Source organism: Nymphaea colorata, chromosome 3, assembly GCF_008831285.2.
Source record: "Nymphaea colorata isolate Beijing-Zhang1983 chromosome 3, ASM883128v2, whole genome shotgun sequence".
Taxonomy (NCBI): domain Eukaryota; kingdom Viridiplantae; phylum Streptophyta; class Magnoliopsida; order Nymphaeales; family Nymphaeaceae; genus Nymphaea; species Nymphaea colorata.
In genome coordinates this window covers 22,966,832-22,987,470 of record NC_045140.1, presented here as the reverse complement: position 1 = coordinate 22,987,470, position 20,639 = coordinate 22,966,832, and the positions used below count along the sequence as shown (strand labels likewise).

The 20,639-nt window shown below is 44.4% G+C and overlaps 3 protein-coding genes across 8 annotated transcripts; 1 reads left to right on the top strand and 2 right to left on the bottom strand.

Moving 5' to 3' along the window:
- Positions 1-2: 2 nt before the first annotated feature.
- LOC116250209 (LYR motif-containing protein At3g19508) lies at positions 3-15,794 on the top strand. 5 transcript variants are annotated; one of them, XM_050076854.1, is made up of 3 exons: positions 3-332; positions 498-584; positions 15,749-15,794. In XM_050076854.1, exons 1-2 carry the CDS (start codon positions 3-5, stop codon positions 549-551), a joined length of 384 nt encoding a protein of 127 aa, XP_049932811.1. In that variant the 3' UTR covers positions 552-584; positions 15,749-15,794. The 5 variants fall into 5 exon arrangements, with proteins under 5 accessions (XP_049932811.1, XP_031479578.1, XP_031479579.1 ...); XM_031623718.2 differs by lacking the exon at positions 15,749-15,794 and adding an exon at positions 5,744-5,879; XM_031623719.2 differs by lacking the exon at positions 15,749-15,794 and adding an exon at positions 2,240-2,375.
- Positions 3,835-12,584, bottom strand: LOC116250208 (cytochrome P450 81Q32-like). Of its 2 annotated transcripts, XM_031623715.2 has the most exons (4): positions 12,160-12,584; positions 5,687-12,082; positions 4,483-5,110; positions 3,835-3,966 (listed from the first exon to the last, which is right to left on the bottom strand). In XM_031623715.2, exons 2-3 carry the CDS (start codon positions 6,617-6,619, stop codon positions 4,490-4,492), a joined length of 1,554 nt encoding a protein of 517 aa, XP_031479575.1. In that variant the 5' UTR covers positions 6,620-12,082; positions 12,160-12,584; the 3' UTR covers positions 3,835-3,966; positions 4,483-4,489. The 2 variants fall into 2 exon arrangements, with proteins under 2 accessions (XP_031479575.1, XP_031479574.1); XM_031623714.2 differs by lacking the exon at positions 3,835-3,966 and having other exon boundaries at positions 4,341-5,110.
- A 1,253-nt stretch (positions 15,795-17,047) lies between the features above and the next one.
- On the bottom strand, positions 17,048-19,379 carry LOC116251673 (cytochrome P450 81Q32-like). Its single transcript, XM_031626065.2, has 2 exons — positions 18,397-19,379; positions 17,048-17,818 (listed from the first exon to the last, which is right to left on the bottom strand). The coding sequence occupies exons 1-2, from the start codon at positions 19,327-19,329 to the stop codon at positions 17,198-17,200; spliced, it is 1,554 nt and encodes a 517-aa protein (XP_031481925.1). The 5' UTR covers positions 19,330-19,379; the 3' UTR covers positions 17,048-17,197.
- Positions 19,380-20,639: the final 1,260 nt, after the last annotated feature.

The window sequence follows — 20,639 nt, the reverse complement described above, 5'->3', positions numbered from 1 at the left end:
ATATGGATCGGAACCACGACCACGGTGGAAGGTCCGGCCCGTCAACCAGTCCGGGGAGGCGCACCTCATTCCCGCCTATAAAGGCGCGGCGGATCGCGTGCCAGAGAGTGGGAAGGAGTGTGGGCTGTGGTCCTGTGGAGGGGATGGAGAAGGCGGTGATGGCGTACAGAGGGGTGCTGCGGCTGGTGAGGAAGCTGCCGGAGGACAGCCGCCCCTACTACGCTAAGTTTGCGCGGGAGAACTTCGTCAACTACAGGGACGTCGAAGATCCCGCCACCCTTGACGAGCTCCTCCGCAGGACCTTCTCCCACTCCTGCTGGGTCCTGAAGAAGGTCCTCTCTCTCTCTCTCTCTCTCTCTCTCTCTCTCTTTCTCTCTCTCTCTCTTGCACTTACTTGTGGTACGCTCTTCGTGTTGTTCAAGATCGCGTCTTTTCCAATTGCAACTAAATGTCGCGGCCCCTTGTTCTACTTTTGATCCTTCTAATTGCGTCTGCAGTATGAGATTGACGAGAGCGCTGCTTCTGAATTGAAGAAGATCTGCGGGTGTTGACGATCGCGTCTTTTCAAACTGCAATTGCTTGCGGTACGCTCTTCCTGTTTGGGTCTGTATACTTCTTTCTGTCTGTTTTGATTTGAGACCTGATTCCATTTCTTGAAATTGAATCGAGGTATGTCCTTTCTCGTAAAACGTTGGAAGGTAGGATTCTTACATCGGACTGTGAGAATAAAGTGGTTATTCTAGCGACACAATTTTTTTTTTTTCTTCATGGACGAAGAAATTTTGTGTACTGTCTCTTCATGCACAAAAGGTATGATGTTGGGTGCTTCGCACGTTGACCTGTTACTTTAGATTGATCTATAACATGAAGCACATGACCGCTCATACAGTATAGGTAGTCAGTCAGGGGTGTTTTCATCCCATACCGATCATTGAAAAAGCTCTTTAAAGACAGAGAGCATATCCAATTGATGCGAACTGGTTGTGGCCTCCTCATAGGAGAGAACTGTCATTTTCTGTAGTCACTTTTCCTGGCTTTCTTAGGTGAACCTGTGTTACACCAACGATCTTTCAAAAGAAGCTTTTTTTTCCCAACTAACATCAGGTTTACATATTTCCAGTTCTTTAGTTGTTGTATGAGATAACACTTGCTTGGCATGATTGAGACATTAACCTTATTATGGAAATTTATCGTCTCGAATGCTCAGATCTGTGAAAAAAATATGTTTTGCGCTCTCTCTGTTCTGTTGTCTCTGTTTTCTCTCAAGAAGACAATGGGAGGACTGAGGACAGAGTGTGTACTGCCATTTCTAACTTAACCTATGGAAGTTCTTAACTGAACGAACTGCGACTTCTCTGCAGTTGGATTGCCATTATTTTCCAATTCCCTGTATTTAGTTCACGTTATTTCCTTACAGTTGTGGGGAGTTAAACATTGTATGACCACTAACACCTTTCTGTATCCGGGAGCGTTCTGAGGGGTGGGATTGTTTCCTCAGAAGGGGAAGTAAACCTCAGAATTTTGGAAGAAACATTCTGTCTCCTCTGTAACCAAAGTGACCAGGTCTTCGAAAAGGATCCAATATAATGCAGAAAAGGAAATACTTACATAATTTATGACAGTTGGGAAAACCATCTTTTCAAGTTGTCGAGATTGTTTTAAGGTCAGGCCATCAGGCTGCTTGTATAGTTGTATGTCGCAGCAGGTTACTGTGGCGGACTGCATCCTGCACGTTCAGTCATATCCAAGAGTCCTAGGCTATGGCCTCAGTGCCACTTTATGATTTGTGTGTGTGTGTGTGTGTTGTGGGGGGGGGGGGGGGGGGGGGGTGGTGTGCTTGAGAGCCAGAATAGATTCAGGAAGGAAGCGGAAGCGAGGATCTTACAAATTTTTTGGAAGTGGAAATCGGATGAAATGAAAGGAAACCAGCATGAAGCAAACTGGAAGCGAAACAAAACGATTAAGACGCAAGTAGGAAGCATAATATAGTTTTTCTTGCTAACAAAGGTGAACAACTGAAGTTTCAAACTCCAAATTCCTAGGCCTCGTGATTCTTAGGTAGGAAGCATAATAATTTTTCTTGCTAACAAAGGTAAACAACTGAAGTTTCAAACTCCAAATTCCTAGGCCTCGTGATTCTTAGTTTCTTAAAGTTACATTACCAAAACTAAAATTGCTCACAACAAACATCAGAAATATGCACTAATAATTTTTTTGTTTCTCTTACCCTTGGGATCAGCATTGGTTTGGAGGAGGGTCCAGCCCCTTGACTCCCGCTTGTTCTTTTATGAAGATCATGAAGAAGAAGGCGTGAGGAAGAGGAAGAAGTAGGCATGAGGGAGAAGGGGAAGATGGCATAAGAAAGTGCAGGAAAAAGCTGGGTAAAAGAAATAGAGAAGTAGAAGAAGTAGAAGTTCAAGAAGAAAGAAGGAAAAGCTACCTCAATAAGAAAGTTTAGGAAGAGAAGAGGAGAAGAGAAGAGGAGAAGATGCATATCACGTGGTTACTGTTCGCCAGAGAGCAGGCAGTGGTTTGGGACTTTAGGGAGAAGAGAGGACCCGAGCCTCTTTGATTCAGAATAAAATTAGGCTCTTGTGTTTTTTCTTTAAAAGAGAATAGTTTCTCTTTCAAAAGAAGCTTGCTTTTCACTCAGTTAACATGGTTTCTGAGCCCCATGGGTGCTTCTGGTAACCCCTCTCCGTTTTCCTTCACCAGTGTCTATACTTCTTTTAAATTCTGCAAAATAGGATTTTAGTAGGATGATGGTCAGTGACGAAGTCAAAAATTTCTAAAGTGTAAATTTCAAACTCGAAAAGGCACCCCTATGCAAAAAAATAGAAATTGATGAAGTTTCTATATATAAATAATGTAAATTTAGTGGGCTAATTGCTCACTCCAGCCACAACGTGGCTCCGCCACTGATGATGGTGCTGTCTAAAGAGACAACGTCAAATGAGCTGGGGGTTTTCTTGGCCCTCAGCCTTCCTGATCGACCTTATTCACCGTGCGGGCAGGGCTTATATCCAGCTGAGCTTCTCAGGTTTCTGAGAGAGCTGATTTTCCCGCTTCTACGAGGCCGTTTTTGGCCCTGTCCCAAACAAATGTGGAGCAAACTTTCCCATTTCACAGGCAGGCACAGTTTGCTAGTGCAAGACAACCAAATGAGTAGTAGACAACATTTCTCTTCTTGGTCAGCCAGCATTTACTGTTGCTCTTTTTTTAATTTAATTCAATTGCTCCGTCGAAGAATGATAGCAATCAAGGCCAATATTCAGGTTTTATTACTAAATCATAGCACCTGGTTACCTAATTCAGTTATTTTAATCATGGGGATCCTAACAGGCCTAGCTGCTCTCTGTCAAAGCGTCATCCAGTAACTTAACTGCATTAAAGCATGTCAGGGGGGCATATATCGTCCCGGGCCCTAGATGTTAGCCCTCTGTCCTGGCTTGACCACAACCAGAACAAGAACACATTTGGGCTTTACACACACCTAATATGAGGCCTGCTTTAATGTTGCACTGCCTTTTTCATTGTATATATCCTGTATCATGGCAAGTCAAAGAAGCAACTAAACAGTTGAGCACCATGATCACTCTTTTATTGATCTAAGGGACTAATTTTCTGGATCAGATTTTTGCGGGTAGAGAAGCTAATGATCGTTGTCCAACAACTTCTCTTGTTTTTGTTCTTTCTTGTCTCTCTCCAATTTCACGAAGCAATGTTGCACTGTTTCTAATGTTTCTCCGACACTGAAAATCCAACGGTCCAACCGCTGCATTCCCTGGTATATAATCTTCCAGATTTGTTGCTCTCTATTCGTCATGATTAACCATTCTGCCTCCTTCCCTGCGAAATCTCTTCCTTGATACCACTTGCTTGGAAGGAAAATCTATGCCTTCATCATGGAGCTTAGCTGTTAGCTCCACCTTCCTGGATCCTGTTCGGTCGAATTGTTGCAAGAGCCTGTGGAGCAATAAGGACCACGGTTACTGCTGGAAAGTTTTATGTTTATTGTAGAACTCTCTCTCTCTCTCTCTCTCTCTCTCTCTCTCTCTAGCGCACGCACACACACACACACATAATAATGGGCAGGAATATCTTCAAAGCTCCAAAAAAAATCGCTACAAGCCTACCCGAGACGATTGGGAAATTTGTATGAACACAATTGTCGTGGCACGGTTAAATCATGCATAGTGGCATGGTTATATCATTCATATTGTGCCATTTGCTCGTCACTCTTGGCACCACACCTGCCTCGTCCAAAAGTAGAACGGCAAAAAAAAAATCTTTTAATACAGAATAGAATGAGTTTCAGATTGATGAATTTAGAATCGGTGTGATGCAGAATAAACCAATTTCCACTTGAAAGGTTCTGTAGTTTTTTGTTTCCACATGTGGGTACTTGATAGTTACATACATACCTATAATCTTGGGCAAATAGCTAACCGTGAGATGTTACAGAGAAGTGGCAATTCTTACTATTAAGCTACAGATGAGAGAGCACTTTGACCATTGAGTGGCGTGGTCTGTACAGAACGTGCAGTGGGTTTGCCCTCGTCAGCGTTAGCCCCACACCCTCAGCCATGTCAACCTCTTCTCTCCCAACTCTCTCCCACTCGAAGCATTGGATCAGCCCAGCGAGGGCAAACTGCACAACCTTCATGGCCAACCCTGAGCCCGGGCACTTCCTCCGGCCGAACCCAAAGGGGATCATCTTGAAACCATCGTCTTTCTCTTCCAGCCCGCTGAACCTCTCCGGGATGAACCTTGTCGGCTCCGGCCACAGCTTCGGGTCTCGATGGATGGCCCATGCATTCACGAACAGTATTGTGCCGCGTGGAATGTCGTAACCCCCAATATTACAGTCCTCCCCTAACTCATGAGGAAGCAAGAGCGGGCCTGCAGGGTAGAGCCTGAGAGTTTCCTTCACTATGCAGTGGAGGTAGGTCAAGTTGGTAAGGTCGGACTCTTCCACAAGCCTGTCAGTGCCGACTCGAGCATCAAGCTCGTCTCTGGCCTTCTTCAGCACATCCGGGTTGTTCAGCAACAGAGCTATTGCCCAGTCCAGTGTCGTCGCTGTTGTGTCGGTTCCGGCAGCCAGCATTACCTATAAAACCAGCGCTCAATCTTTAGATGGTCGGCATGCTAAACGGGCGGCGCCTGATAGTATAACAAATTAACTCATTTGCTTCAAAGTCACAAGTCTTGGCGGAGAAACTTCTCTTGATATAATTAATGAAATAATTGTTCCAACTGGGAAAATTTAGGAAGATATTCGGGAGGAACTATAGACCCCAAGAACAAGAATATGTAGAAATATCTCTTAATTCTATCTGCAAACTGGAAGTTATGAATTTAAAGAAAACCGTAATTACAAATATCAGCAATTTTTTGAGAATGCATTGAATTTGTAGTTCGATATTAAAAGCTGAGAAGGTACTGATAAATCAGGACATTTTCAGATCTCTGCTGTTATTGACCAGCAAAAATGTTCGTTTTCTTTGTAGTGTTGATGTCAAAGCAAGTGGAACTATACTTAGCGAGAACCTGAACATGGAAATATCTGTAAATCTACCCGGAAAATGAAAGTAGCCAATTAAGACAAATCCTAGTTACAAATACCAGCAGTAAAACAATTTTTCCATCTGTTGTACGATACAGAAAACTGAGATAATAAGCATACCACCATGACCCCTTTGATAAGCTGATCGGTGTAGTATTCCGGCTCGTTCTCCTGCAGGGAAAGAAGGAAGTCGACAAGGCTGCCCCTTGAATCTCCGGCGTCGCTTCCACCATCTACGCCATCGCCACCACGACGCTTGCTCCTTTCCTCGTCCACCAAACCCTGAAACAGCACCTCCCTCCTATTATAGCAGTCTTTCATCTGCCTCTCCATCCCCTGCAGGTCCAGCCATCTCAACGCTGGTATGTAATCACCGATGCTCACCGCTCCTTGCAAGGCCATCGCCTCCTTGATGACGGCCACGAACCGCTTCGACTCCTCCGATCCCGCCACGCCTTTCCCATACCACCGTCTTCCGGTGACCATCCGGACGATCGTGTCGAATGCCAAGGCGGACACCATCGAGCTCAGATCCACCTGCGTGAACCCAGCAGGGTCGGACTCCTCGAACAGCTGGCGCAGGAGACACTGGACCTCGTCACGGCGGAGGCCGGCGAAGGCCTGGAGTCGGGCGGAGGAAAGCACTTCGAGGGTGGCGATCCGCCGGAGGTTGCGCCAGTGGGGGCCGTAGGAGGACCACCCCATGGTGGTATAATTGTAGCCCATGTATCGGCCGGCGAGGAGACGGGGGCGGTTGGCGAAGGCGATGTCATGAATGGTGAAGCACTCCTCGACGAGGTCGGGGGAGGAGACGATGAGGGCGAGGCGGGATCCGAGGCGGAGGGAGAGAGTCGGCCCGTGTTTGGCGGAGAGGTCGGCGAGGCTGCGATACAGAGGCTTCTTCAGCAGATGGAGGTGGCCGATTATGGGCAGAGCTGGTGGGGAGGGTGGGAGATTCTTAGGTAGCCTGTCTTTGAGCAGGAATTTGAAGCTGATTGCTAGAATTGCTGAGAAGAAGAGGACGAGGATAGGGGGAGTGCACAGGAACTCCATTTCTGGACTCTCTCTCTCTCTCACATTAGAAACGGCGGATGATGAAGTGAGGGGACTTACTGGACTCCCCCACCCATTATTTTCGTATTGACTAAAGCAAATGTAGAAAGAGACTGTGACTTTCCTTTTATTGAAACTTTTACGGGCTGATCAGTGCCCCTCCCAACCCAATTTTTGTCAGCTGCTTGGGGGAGTACGGCCCCTACCCTTGTTCATCCATAAAACTGATGATGCTGGGGTCGCCTCGAAATTTATTGACAAAAAAATAAAAGAGTATTTACAGCAAAAAAATGGGATATAAGAGATCCTATTTATTTACAAAATATCCGTTCTTCAGTACGGCTGATGTCATACCTTGTAAACAGTGGCACTATCACCTCTTTTAAGAAGAGGAAACACATCATAAACATGGTCATCTATAATGAAAACCAGATTGTTGCACAGTTGATTTGCAACGCCCCTCTGTGATAAGTCATCTCTGAAGCACTTGCAGCAACGGTTGATGAAAAACCCATTATTACAAATGACTTTGATGTTACCTGCATTTCTATCAATTACCTGGACAGCTATAAGACTTTGTTGTAGAACCCAAGCTTCATCAGTGGCTCTGACTGCATCACTCCAACAGGCGATACCAAAGATACATTGCCCACTACTCTCCCTTACTAGAGCAGTCACATTCCTGCTATCCTTGTTTTGGTAAACTACAATGTTCCCAAGGGAGCCCAACCTGTAACCACGTTTGGATAGCTTGTTTGTCACCCTGCTTCCAATCTCTTGAGATCATAAAGTCGCTGCAGTAGCTCCATAGCGCCTTACCACTATAGTTCATAGCATCTTTTCCCCATGCTTGCAGTTATTGCGCCATTTCCAAATGTGCCAAAGGATTATGTGCAGCAAATTCTTCCAGCACTTGAAGATGACTTTATCTTTAAATCAGTGAGAGGTCCACCATACGAGAGCGTCTTTAACCGTAAGTGGATGGAAATTACTTTACCTGAACTTCTTGATAGCTAACTCCCACAGGCTTTTAGCTTCTTTGCAATGGAGGAAGACATGGTTGATATCTTCTTGAGCCCTTTTGCAAATATAACATCTGGAGGTAATGTAGAGTCCATGCTCCTAAGCTCTAGCATCAATATGAAGGCGACCTTCAACTGCCAGGTAGGTCGTCCATGCAGCACGGGGAGGGGCTCCAACATTCCACATGGCATTCCTCCACTGCTGAGTGGCGCTATGTCTCGCAGCATGTCCCAAATATGATGTCTTGAAAGCGGTCGAGAACTACAGTCCACCCATTCAAGTGTATCCAATCGACTATCCTCAAGCAACGGGAGGTGAATGGGAATGCTCATAGTGTCTAGGAACATATGGACATAGGTTGCCTGGTCGACAAACAACTCCTTAATAGTGCAGTTCATGGTATCCTGAATTAGCGGCCAACTAGTAGGTGAAATCATATTGGAGATGATGACACCATTCCACCGATCATGCCAAAATTTGACTCTAGAGCCATTGTTGATTTTCCAAATGAACTTGAGATTCAATTAACTGCCAACATTTGATCACCCGCTTCCATAAGCTAGATTCACTCCCACTGAGTTTGTATTGCCACAAACTCTTTTTGGTTAGATACTTGGCCCTGACGAGATCAGCCCAGAGTGAGTCCTGCGTGATAGCTTTGACCCCGAGAAAACAGAAATTAGCCCTATTGATATCCACCATGTGTCGAAGCCATACTCCAACCTTGGTTTACGAAGAGCATTCCAACTGATAAGGTGTGTCCCTTTGACCTCATTATCATCCCCCCAAATGAAACCCGAGCACAACTTTTCGATTTGGTGGCACGTGGACAGAAGAATCCACAAAACCATCATCCAATAGCTAAGGATAATTGTCAAAACATGTTTAACCAAATAGAGTCTTCCAGCATAAGAAAGCAGCTTCCTGCCAATTTCTGATTAACTTTCATCACTATGTGCTAACATTGGCTCTCTGTGATGGCCTGGTATTGAAGAGGCAGACCCAGATGCATCACTGGCCAGAAACTTCTTTTCCAGCCCGTGATAGCACATAGCCTGCTGCACTCGAAATCAGAAAGATTAAAGAAATACACAGAGGTCTTGTTGGGATTAACTTTGACTCCCGGACAAGCCTCAAACTCAAGGAAACAATCTTTAAGACCTAAAAAGAATTTTTTCCTGCCTTCAATGCAAACAAGGACATCATCAGCATAGAAGGAGGAATGAATAGAGCTAAGAGCGCTAACCTTTAGGCCACGGATCTTACCCAATTGCAGGTGAGCCAACATGCTACGATTAAGAATTTCCATCGTAACGATGAACAGATAGGGGGACAGGGGGTCTCCTTGCCGCAACCCCCTAGTGGTGAAGAACCAAGATCCTTCTTTACCGTTAATGAGCAGTGCAGAGGACACAGTAGATACAACTGACGTAATACGCCTACTCCAGTTGGAGCAAAAGCCTAGCAGATTGAGGTTGTTCTCCAGAAACCGCCAATTCACTTTGTCGTATGCCTTGCTAAGGTTGATTTTAACGCACACAACTTTAGACTTACTGTGCGCAAGTGAATGAACCACCTCTTGACTGAGCAAAAAACTGCTCTGGATGCTGCGTCCCATTAAAAATGCCGCCTGATTTCGATGAAGAATGCGACTCAGTATGGGTCTCATGCATAAAACCATAATACGAGTGGGGAATTTAAGAATACTATTGTAAAAAGATATAGGTCGAAACTTGTGTGCAAGCACCATCTTCTTTGGGAAGAAGAACAATGTGTGTTTTGTTGATCCCTTTAACCATACGGCCGGACCGGAAAAACTCCTTCACTGCGGGGCGCACGTCGGGCCCAATGATGGACCAGTTTGATTGATAGAAGCGATTGTTGAAACTGTCTGGTCCAGCAGTTGAATCCTTATTCGCCCTTAATACTGCCCATTGTATTTCTTCATCGCGAATAGGACTCACTAAAAGCTCATTTTCTTCTTCAGTCACCCTGTACAAACATTAGAAGGAAGGAGTCCCGAACCTGCATTGTCAGTCAACAGATCTTTGAAATAAGTAGTGCAGGATGTAAAAATTTCATCCATGTCAGAGATAACCCTCTCTCCATCCATGATGGTACGGATATGGTTTCTCCGTTATCTGCCTTTTGCCATAGCATGGAAAAATTTAGAATTAGAATCGCCCTCCCTCATCCACCTCACACGAGCCTTTTGCCTCAGCCGCTTCTCATCCATCTTGATGAGCTTAAGGAGAGTAAAGCGAAGCTTAATGTCCCAAGAGGAAGCCGACAAATCTCCCCTATCCGTAAGGTTATGAGCCACTCCTACCTGTGCACTCTGAGTCTCTCAATAATTTTGACCAAATCATTGGGGCCTTGCTTAGACCACTCCCGAAACTCATCTCTAACAAGTTGAAGTTTAGAAACAAGCCTAATCATGGGGCAACCAGCGACATGATAGGATTAACAGTCTGCAATGAGTTTGGTGCATTGAGGAAATTGTTCCCAGTAATTGAAGTAACGGAAGACCGATTTGCCACAGGTGAAGATATGGTTTCTCTCAGCTGCCATAACAATAGGACTCTGGTCAGAAGAAGTGCGAGGAAGAATCCGAAGGCTGAAATTCCACTCCCGGCAATCCCACCAGTCATGGGACGCAAAGCAATGATCAATCAAACTTTGCACATTTGCAGGCCCCTCTCTCTTGTTAGACCAAGAGAACTTAGTGTCGGGGTCATGAACTTCCACAAACTGGTTGGAGGCAATAAAATTATTGAAAAGAATGCAAGGCCAAAGAGGTGGGAGTCTTTCAATTTTGTGCGACATGTCCCCCACCGAATTGAAATCGTTCAAGCATACATTGGGCTTACATTACATAGGCTAGAAAGCTCCTCATTGAGCTCATCATATTGGAACGTACGGATGCGGAAATCCAGATTGAGATACACCCCCTAAACAGAGAAAATTCTGCCAGAACTTAGGTGCTTCACCTCGATAGAAATCCAATGAGCATGCACTTTAGATGTCTGAACCTACATCTTATCAACATCCCACAAAAGCCAAATCCGAGCCCATTGGCCATTAACATGTATGTTAGAAACAGAGAGATATCTGCTAAACTTCAAATTGTGTTTTGTCAAAGTAGTCTCATTCAATTTTGTGTCAATGAGGACTGCAATATCTAGGTGAGCAAGCTGAAAAATTAACTAGAGGTCACGCTGGGCAGTGGCACCAGCCAGCCCACGAGCGTTCCAAGCAAGGAACCTCATTGCATCCCAGCAAGCGCTACTCTCCCTACTACACCCCACCAGCTCTCCATTGGTAGGGTTGTTATCCTTAGCATTCAAATGGATTTTCTTCTCTTCTTTGTATAAAAGTAAACTCATATCCTTATCACTCGGATCTTCAGAAGCTGGGGAGGCCCTGGCTTCAGCTGCACCAAAGCTAGAGTGATCTGTGGGCTGAGGAAGGGTCAAGCTAGCGTCAGAGCAAGAGGCATATAGATCAGCGAGGAGCTTCTCTGTCTGTGTATGGCTGTTGGGTCTCTTTTTAAATGAACTGGTAGATTTGCTTTTCAACTGGCGTTTCTTCTCCATTGGAGCTTTTCGATGAGACACCAAAACATTGACTGGGAGATCATGTGTCTCATCTATAGCCATAGAGTCGGCACTCTGCTGGCCATGGAGGATACTTGCACTAGTCGCCCCTTTTGTTATGATAGGATTCGCCTCTTTACTACAAACCTTGTCATGTTCCCCCACTTCCGAACAGGCCTCATTGGCCTGCATTGATTTCCTCCTCGCACTCTCAGGGATAGGAGCAGAGCTAGTCCCTCCCTCCTCAGGATTAACACCCTCCTCCCTCTCAGGCACACTATGGAGTGCTACGAATCTGTTCACCTGATTAGCTGGTCGATTTGTTCAGGGAAAAGGAATGACGTTTGGGGCTTTTAACAGCCATCCAAGCCTTATATATACTGAGGGACTGCTTCACATCATCACAAGCAAGTGAAGTGGGATGTCGCACCACATTTACGACAATATCTCACCTTCGACTTATACTCAATACTTTGCACCAGGGCGACCCCTTCTTCAAATGAGACCCTGACTTTATTCACCGGATGAAAACCCAGCGGAACCTCAAGGAGCACACGCGCAAAACCCAGACTAGCGACCTCCTTTGTGAAAGCATCGGCTTCGACGAACGTTGCTCCCATCATTCTGGCTAGCCTATGAAATATACCATTCCTCCAAAGCTCTGGCGGCAGATCAGGGAGGCGCACCCAAATGCGGACTCTACTGGATGATTCCAATTTCAACGACATGCCAGGTCTCCATCGATTAGCAACCAGAACCCGCCCCCCAACTTTCCAGCGACCAAGAGCAAGAATCATTTGCAAATCAGCCTCATTTGAGGCCATAACCAGGAACAATCCTTTACCTACGGACGAAAACTTGATCAGGCAGAGCCCAACCCAAAGAGCACGAAGGGAAGAAAAGAGAAAACCATAGTCTAACCTGTTGTTGGAGCGACCACCTGAAAGTGTTGCAATAGCTGTAAATCGGAAAGGGGCTTTGAGGTGCTCGTGCGCTGATTTGGGGACGAACAACACCTTAATGCCGTCCACCTCTCGGATTTCAACTTCATTCAGATAGTCTTCATCATGGAGCTTTTCCCCTTCAACGATGGACGCCCAAGAGGGCCCCTTAGGTGCAGACGCCTCTTTGTTCAACGCAGCTGGTTGCACGACACCATCTCCTCCTTCTTCCATAACACTGTAGATCATTTGGGCATCTGCTTCCATTTCCAAACCGTCCCACTACGCCGGCCAGCCGGCCGGCCACCAGAGGAACACCGGCCGGACACCAGGGGAGAATGAACCTCAGAGTCTCTCTCTCCTAGGTTACAAGCTCCGGTGTAGTTATTTTCTAAAAAATAAAAGCAGCCATTGCGATCCTTGTTCATCAAAATTGGATATACAAACAAAAAATGGTCAAAATTGGATATTTACAGAAAAAATGGGATCATACATGATCCTGATCATAATCCTAATCCCAGTCCGTCTTTATCAAAAGAATTAGGTTGAAATAAAAAAAGGCAATAGTTTAAATGGGAAAAGTTCTAATCTGGAAAGGATATTTTGCATCTTCTCCGTCACTTTGTCTCGTCCAGCCATTTCCAAGCGGATGAAGGGAGCCATCAAATGACCAAAGTATAAACCATTAATGCTCACGGTATAAACGGTAAATGGTAAAGATCATATATTTGATCCTGTCGAACGCAGGCTTTGTGACTTTCGGCTTGCATTGAGTATGTACCAATGAAGATTGTGTCCCCGGACTTGCCTGCCCTGGAGTCACTGATCGTTTAATTTCTGCATGTGTGGACGTAATCAACTATAAAATTATTTTTTATATAAATTACACTGAGAGAGGGTGGCAAAAGGTGCTCAGCTGAAAAAGTTGAATCAAGTTCGAACTTGCTATACAGATGATCAACTTGTTCATGCGATTAGCGAGTGACAGTTTAACTTGGCATTACTTAACCGACGGGTGAGATCTGTAAGGTTGGGTTTGATAGCACCAGATTTCAGATTCAATGTTCCATTAATAATGTGCTTCTCAAGATCCTCAGTTTATTTAAACCGAGGATCTTTATAACATAGATTTCATGTTACATGTTAAAAACCAACGAATATGGGGAGAAGAGGGGAGGGGGCCCGCCAATCTTAAATCCACACACTTGAGATCTTAGAGATCTCATATCAGTGGTAAACAAACGCACCGTCAATATATCTCGGTGGATAAGAGGTCCGAATAAAGTATAAACTATCAGTGGATTCTTGTATAATGTATATCTATTGTGGGCTCAATGCTTTATTTTCGATCGACGAAATCCTAACGATGTCCAAAAGTGACTACTACAAAGTTGGTTCTAATAAAAAAAAAACAATTGCAACGACTTTTGTCCACCAGTGTCCTCGAACTATCTTTAGGAATTATGAGATGAATAAATAAGGATTCGCTGGTCGATAGTTAGGCGTGCCGCGTATCTCTACCTTTTTCTAATTTTTGTCTACAAGTGGATGATATCAACCCGTAGAAATGAACAGATCAAAATACTTTGGGAAGTTTTGCAAAGTTCATCGATCCCATACGGGTAAAAACAGCTAAAAGACAACTAAAGAGTTCTGCATTTTGTTCATAAAACCTCATACACAACGCTGTGAGCTATTAAAGTCCTTTGATTCTCAATATTTTGCGTTAAACGAGTCTCATATGGGCATGAAACTTTAGTCATCTGTGTAATCATTCTTATACGAAAACACTTGGAATTGTGTTGTCCGGGTGTAAGATTGAGATCTCAATCACCAAAATGGCGATATTTTCTCGACAACCGTGAATGAATGTCCGTCTCCGGCGATGGAAGAGTTAATTTCTGCAGAACGAAAAGATTGAGAGTTGATCTAGCGTTTTATGGCATCCTTCAGACCTCTGCTTTTCACTTGTGCGCACCACCTGTGGTTCTCCTCCACCACGGTTTCAAAAAGCAGTATGGGAAAGGAAAGAAGACAGAAAGCCACCTGGATGAAAGGGGAAGCTCTTCTCTCCCATGAAACCTTTTGATCCACGCGTTGCTTCTCACAATGGCTTCACTTTCACGGCATTCACTGATGAATAGAAAGTTGTTTATCAGACGCCAAAAAGGAATGGTCGATCATGTTGGGGCAGGAAACGTCAAGTGGATTCGGCTGCCCAATTGACTTCATGATGTGAACGCGTTTCAGGATATGAAACGGTCCAAATGGACATTGAAAACAAAATCCGTTCAAACACGCCACTGCTATAGAAAACAAAATGCCACGAAAATCATATCTTAGCGCTATACATCTCACATTTGAGATTGTGCCATTTCCGCTGATATTATGAATCTCAGCTGCTTTTATCTAGATACAACCCCTAAAATACGTGTAACATTTTCCACGACAGAAACTGTTCTTGTTTCTCTCTCTCTCTCTCTCTCTCTCTCTTTCTCTCCAGTCCTGGGAAAGCAAACTTCATAATTTGAGTCGACTCGGAACGATTCCACCAGCGTTCTTGGATGAAACGCTAATGTGCAGAAAATTGGTTAGACACCCTTTTTGCCGGCGAGCACTATTTTTTTTAGCATGGACAAAGAAGTTGTTCGTCCTGTGGTAAATTCAAATTTTTTAGTTACTTGATCATTTAAATATATGAATATGGGAAATATAAAAAAATGTGAAAGTTGTAACTATTGTATTAAAGTTGTGTTGGTAAGAGAATAATAGCGTAATGTTTCGAAAATATAACACTCTTTGTGGGGTTTTGTTTTTCTTTTTTTAAGTAGGTGTTTGATTATTTGACTCATGGATCTCGGGCAAAGGAGCAAGGGGGGCCCGCAGGGGCCTGGTCTCCCCTCAAAAAAAATAATTTACATGTAAATTTTAAAAAATGTATTTATCTTAATATTTCAGCTCCTATCAAAGTTTTAGAACTATAATTCGAGCCTTGATAAAAAAATTCATAACTCTACCCCTAGATGTGGATCTGATCTAATATGTTTTTGTTGATGGAGCAAAAGATCTGTGGTAAAATTTCTAGTTCATCAACTTAAGGATCTCAAATCCGTACTTGAAATTCTTATTTTACTTTTTTGCACGCCCCCACATGAAAGATGACCACTTGCAAAGACCAGAAAAGGATCAAGCAAATTATGGGAGTAAGGGATATATCGCTTTTGGAAAGTCTACGGGCAAGGTGGTTGGATCTTCAAAAAGAGGATGTTCACATGACTCTTTGATTGGGGACCCTGTGTTAGTTGTATGTTAGAACTTAGAATTAGATGTATGAATTTACCAGCATGAAGCAAACTAGAAGCGAAGCAAAGCGATTAAGACGCAAGTGGGAAGCATAATATAATTTTTCTTGCTAACAAAGGTGAACAACTGAAGTTTCAAACTCCAAATTCCTAGGCCTCGTGATTCTTAGTTTCTGAAAGTTACATTAGCAAAACTAAAATTGCTCATAACAAACATCAGAAATATGCATCAATAATTTTTTTTATTTCTCTTCCCTTTAGGATCAGCATTGGTTTGGAGGAGGGTCCAGCCCCTTGACTCCCGCTTGTTCTTTTATGAAGATCATGAAGAAGAAGGCGCGAGGAAGAGGAAGAAGTAGCCACTAGGGAGAAGTGGAAGATGGCATAAGAAAGTGCAGGAAAAAACCGGGTAAAAGAAATAGAGAAGTAGAAGAAGAAGTAGAAGTTCAAGAAGAAAGAAGGAAAAGCTACCTCAATCAGAAAGTGCGGGAAGAGAAGAGGAAGAAGAAGACGCATATCACCTGGTTACTGTTCGCCAGAGAGGCGGCAGTGGTTTGGGACTTAGGGAGAAGAGAGGACCCTAGCCTTTTTGATTCAGAATAAAATTGGCTCCTGTGTTTTTTCTTTAAAAGAGAATAGTTTCTCTTTCAAAAGAAGCGCTTGCTTTTCACCCAGTTAACAAGGTTTCTGAGCCCCATGGGTGCTTCTGGTAACCCCTCTCCGTTTTCCTTCACGAGTGTCTATACTTCTATTAAATTCTGCAAAATAGGATTTTAGTAGGATGATGGTCAGTGACGAAGTCAAAAATTTCAAAAATTTCCTGTTAAGGGGCACTATAAGTGTAAATTTCATTGATGAAGTTTCTATATATAAATAATATAAATTTAGTGGGCTAATTGCTCACTCCAGCCACAACGTGGCTCCGCCACTGATGATGGTGCTGTCTAAAGAGACAACGTCAAATGAGCTGGGGGGTTTTCTTGGCCCTCAGCCTTCCTGATTGACCTTATTCACCACGTGGGCAGGGCTTATATCCAGCTGAGATTCTCAGGTTTTTGAGAGAGCTGATTTTCCCGCTTCTACGAGGCCGCTTTGTGCCTTGTCCCAAACAAATTTGGAGCAAGCTTTCCCATTTCACAGGCAGGCACAGTTTGCTAGTGCAAGATAACCAAATGAGTAGTAGACAACATTTCTCTTCTTGGTCAGCCAGCATTTACTGTTGCTCTCCCTCTCTCTCTCTCTCTCTCTCACACACACACAAAATAATGGACAGGAATATCTTCAAAGCTCCAAAAAATTCGCTACAAGCCAACCCGAGCTGATGGGGAAATTTGTATGAACACAATTGTCGTGGCACAGTTATATCATGCACAGTGGCATGGTTATATCATGCATAGTGGCACGGTTATATCATGCACAGTGGCATGGTTATATCATTCATATTGTGCCATTTGCTCGTCACTCTTGGCACCACACCTGCCTCGTCCAAAAGTAGAACGGCGAAAAAAAAAAAATCTTTTAATACAGAATAGAATGAGCTTCAGATTGATGAATTTAGAATCGGTGTGATGCAGAAATAAACGAATTTCCACTTGAAAGGTTCTGTAGTTTTTTGTTTCCACATGTGGGTACTTTATAGTTACATACATACCTATAATCTTGGGCAAATAGCTAACCGTGAGATGTTACAGAGAAGTGGCAATTCTTACTATTAAGCTACAGATGAGAGAGCACTTTGACCATTGAGTGGCGTGGTCTGTACAGAACGTGCAGTGGGTTTGCCCTCGTCAGCGTCAGCCCCACACCCTCAGCCATGTCAACCTCTTCTCTCCCAACTCTCTCCCACTCGAAGCATTGGATCAGCCCAGCGAGGGCAAACTGCACAACCTTCATGGCCAACCCTGAGCCCGGGCACTTCCTCCGGCCGAACCCAAAGGGGATCATCTTGAAACCATCGTCTCTCTCTTCCAGCCCGCTGAACCTCTCCGGGATGAACCTTGTCGGCTCCGGCCACAGCTTCGGGTCGCGATGGATGGCCCATGCATTCACGAACAGTATTGTGCCGCGTGGAATGTCGTAACCCCCAATATTACAGTCCTCCCCTAACTCATGAGGAAGCAAGAGCGGGCCAGCAGGGTAGAGCCTGAGAGTTTCCTTCACTATGCAGTGGAGGTAGGTCAAGTTGGCAAGGTCGGATTCTTCCACAAGCCTGTCAGTGCCGACTCGAGCATCAAGCTCGTCTCTGGCCTTCTTCAGCACATCCGGGTTGTTCAGCAACAGAGCTATTGCCCAGTCCAGTGTCGTCGCTGTTGTGTCGGTTCCGGCAGCCAGCATTACCTATAAAACCAGCGCTCAATCTTTAGATGGTCGGCATGCTAAACCGGGCGAGCCTGATGGTATAACAAATTAACTCATTTAGTTCCAAGTCACAAGTCTTGGCGTAGGAACTTCTCTTGATAGAATTAATGAAATAATTGTTTCAACTGGGAAAATTTAGGAAAATATTCGGGAGGAACTACAAACCCCAAGAACAAGAACATGTAGAAATATCTCTTAATTCTATCTGCAAACTGGAAGTTATGAATTTAAAGAAAATCGTAGTTACAAATATCAGCAATTTTTTGAGAATGCATCGAATTTGTAGTTCGATATTAAAAGCTGAGAAAGTACTAATAAATCAGGACATTTTCATATCTCTGCTGTTATTGACCAGCAAAATGTTCTTCCTTTTCTTTATAGTGTTGATGTCAAAGCAAGTGAAACTATACTTAGTGAGAACATGAACATGGAAATATCTGTAAATCTACCCGGACAATGAAAGTCGTCAATTAAGACAAATCCTAGTTATAAATACCAGCAGTTAAACAATTCTTCCATTTGTTGTACTATACAGAAAACTGAGATGATAAGCATACCATCATGACCCCTCTGATCAGCAGATCGGTGTAGTATTCCGGCTCGGTCTCCTGCAGGGAAAGAAGGAAGTCGATAAGGCTGCCCCTTGAATCTCCGGCGTCGCTTCCACCATCTCCGCCATCGCCACCACGACGCTTTCTCCTTTCCTCGTCCACCAAACCCTGAAACAGCACCTCCCTTCTATTATAGCAGCCTTTCATCTGCCTCTCTATCCCCTGCAGGTCCAGCCATCTCAACGCTGGTATGTAATCACCGATGCTCACCGCTCCTTGCAAGGCCATCGCCTCCTTGATGACGGCCAGGAACCGCCTCGACTCCTCCGATCGCGCCACTCCTTTCTCGTACCACCGTCTTCCGGTGACCATCCGGACGATCGTGTCGAATGCCAGGGCGGCCACCATCGAGCTCAGCTCCACCTGCGCGAACCCAGCAGGGTCGGACCCCTCGAACAGCTGGCGCAGGAGAGACTGGACCTCGTCACGGCGAAGGCCGGCGAAGGCCTGGAGTCGGGCAGAGGAAAGCACTTCGAGGGTGGCGATCCGCCGGAGGTTGCGCCAGTGGGGGCCGTAGGAGGTCCACGCGATGGTGGTATAATTGTTGCCCATGTATCGGCCGGCGAGGAGATGGGGGCGGTTGGCGAAGGCGATGTCATGGATGGTGAAGCACTCCTCGACGAGGTCGGGGGAGGAGACGATGAGGGCGAGGCGGGATCCGAGGCGGAGGGAGAGAGTCGGCCCGTGTTTGGCGGAGAGGTCGGCGAGGCTGCGATACAGAGGCTTTTTTAGCAGATGGAGGTGGCCGATTATGGGCAGAGCTGGTGGGGAGGGTGGGAGATTCTTAGGTAGCCTGTCTTTGTGCAGGAATTTGAAGCTGATTCCTAGAATTGCTGAGAAGAAGAGGAAGAGGAGAAGCGGAGTGCACAGGAACTCCATTTTTGGACTCTCTCTCTCTCACATGAGAAACGGCGGATGATGAAGTGAAGGGATTTACTGGACTCCGCAATCCCGACACATTATCTTCGTATTGACTAAAGCAACTGTACAAAGAGACTTTGACTTTCGACGTATATTTCGAATCGTGTTTTTTTTTAGAAAGTTGAATCAAGTTCGAACTTGCTATACAGATGATCGACTTGTTCATGGGATTAGCGAGTTACTGTTTGACTTGGCATTACTTAACCGACGGGTGAGATATGTAAGGTTGGGTTTGATAGCACCAGATTTTAGATTCAATGCTCCATTAATAATGTGCTTCTCAAGATCCTCAGTTTGTTTAGATTGAAGATCTTTGTAACATAGATTTCATGTTACATTTTAAAAAACCATGAATTTAAGAACGAATATGGGGAGAAGAGGGGAGGGGGCGTTCAATCTTAAATCCATAAACTTGAGATGTTAAAAACTTGAGATCTTAAGGATCTCATATCAGTGGTAAAACAAACGCACCGTAAATATCTCGATGGGTAAGAGGTCCCAATAAAGTATATACCATCCGTGGATTCTTGTACAATGTATGTCTATTGTGGGCGCAATGCTTTAATTTTGATCGACGAAATCCCTAACGATGTTCAAAATTGACTACTACAATGCTAGTGCTAATAATAAAAAAATAATTGTGACAACTTTTGTCCACCAGTGTCCTCGAACTATCTTTAGGAATTATGAGATGAATAAATAAGGACTCGCTGGTCGATAGTTGGACGTGCCGCGTATGTCTACCTTTTTTTTATTTTGTCTACAAGTGGATGATATCAACCCATAGAAATGAACAGATCAAAAATATTTTGTGAAGTTTTGCCAAGTTCATCGATCCCATACGGGTAAAAGCAACTAAAAGACAACTAAAGAGTTCTGCATTTTGTTCATAAAACCTCATACACAACGTTGTGATCAGTTAAAGTCCTTTGATTCTTAATATTTTGTGTAAAACGAGTCTCATTTGAGCTTGAAACTTCAGTCATCTGTGCAATCATTCTTATACGAAGACGCTTGCGAATTGTGTTGTCCGGGTGTAAGATTGAGATCTCAATCACCAAAATGGCGATATTTTCTTGACAACCGTGAATGAATGTCCGTCTCCGGCGATGGAAGAGCTACTTCTGCAGAACGAAAAGATTGAGAGTTGATCTAGCGTTTTATGGCATCCTTCAGACCTCTGCTTTTCACTTGTGGGCACCACCTGAGGTTCTCCTCCACCACGATTTCAAAAAGCAGTATGGAAAAGGAAGGAAGATAGAAAGTCA

What these genes read in the sequence shown, in the direction of transcription:
- LOC116250208 (XM_031623715.2), bottom strand. Translation starts at nt 6,619, where the DNA reads ATGGAGTTCCTGTGCACTCCCCCTATCCTCGTCCTCTTCTTCTCAGCA. An exon ending in TTATCAAAGGGGTCATGGTG is followed by an intron (nt 5,111 to 5,686) that starts GTATGCTTATTA and finishes CTGGTTTTATAG; the next exon opens with GTAATGCTGGCTGCCGGAAC.
- LOC116251673 (XM_031626065.2), bottom strand. Translation starts at nt 19,329, where the DNA reads ATGGAGTTCCTGTGCACTCCGCTTCTCCTCTTCCTCTTCTTCTCAGCA. An exon ending in TGATCAGAGGGGTCATGATG is followed by an intron (nt 17,819 to 18,396) that starts GTATGCTTATCA and finishes CTGGTTTTATAG; the next exon opens with GTAATGCTGGCTGCCGGAAC.
- LOC116250209 (XM_050076854.1), top strand. Translation starts at nt 3, where the DNA reads ATGGATCGGAACCACGACCACGGTGGAAGGTCCGGCCCGTCAACCAGT. An exon ending in CCTGCTGGGTCCTGAAGAAG is followed by an intron (nt 333 to 497) that starts GTCCTCTCTCTC and finishes TTGCGTCTGCAG; the next exon opens with TATGAGATTGACGAGAGCGC.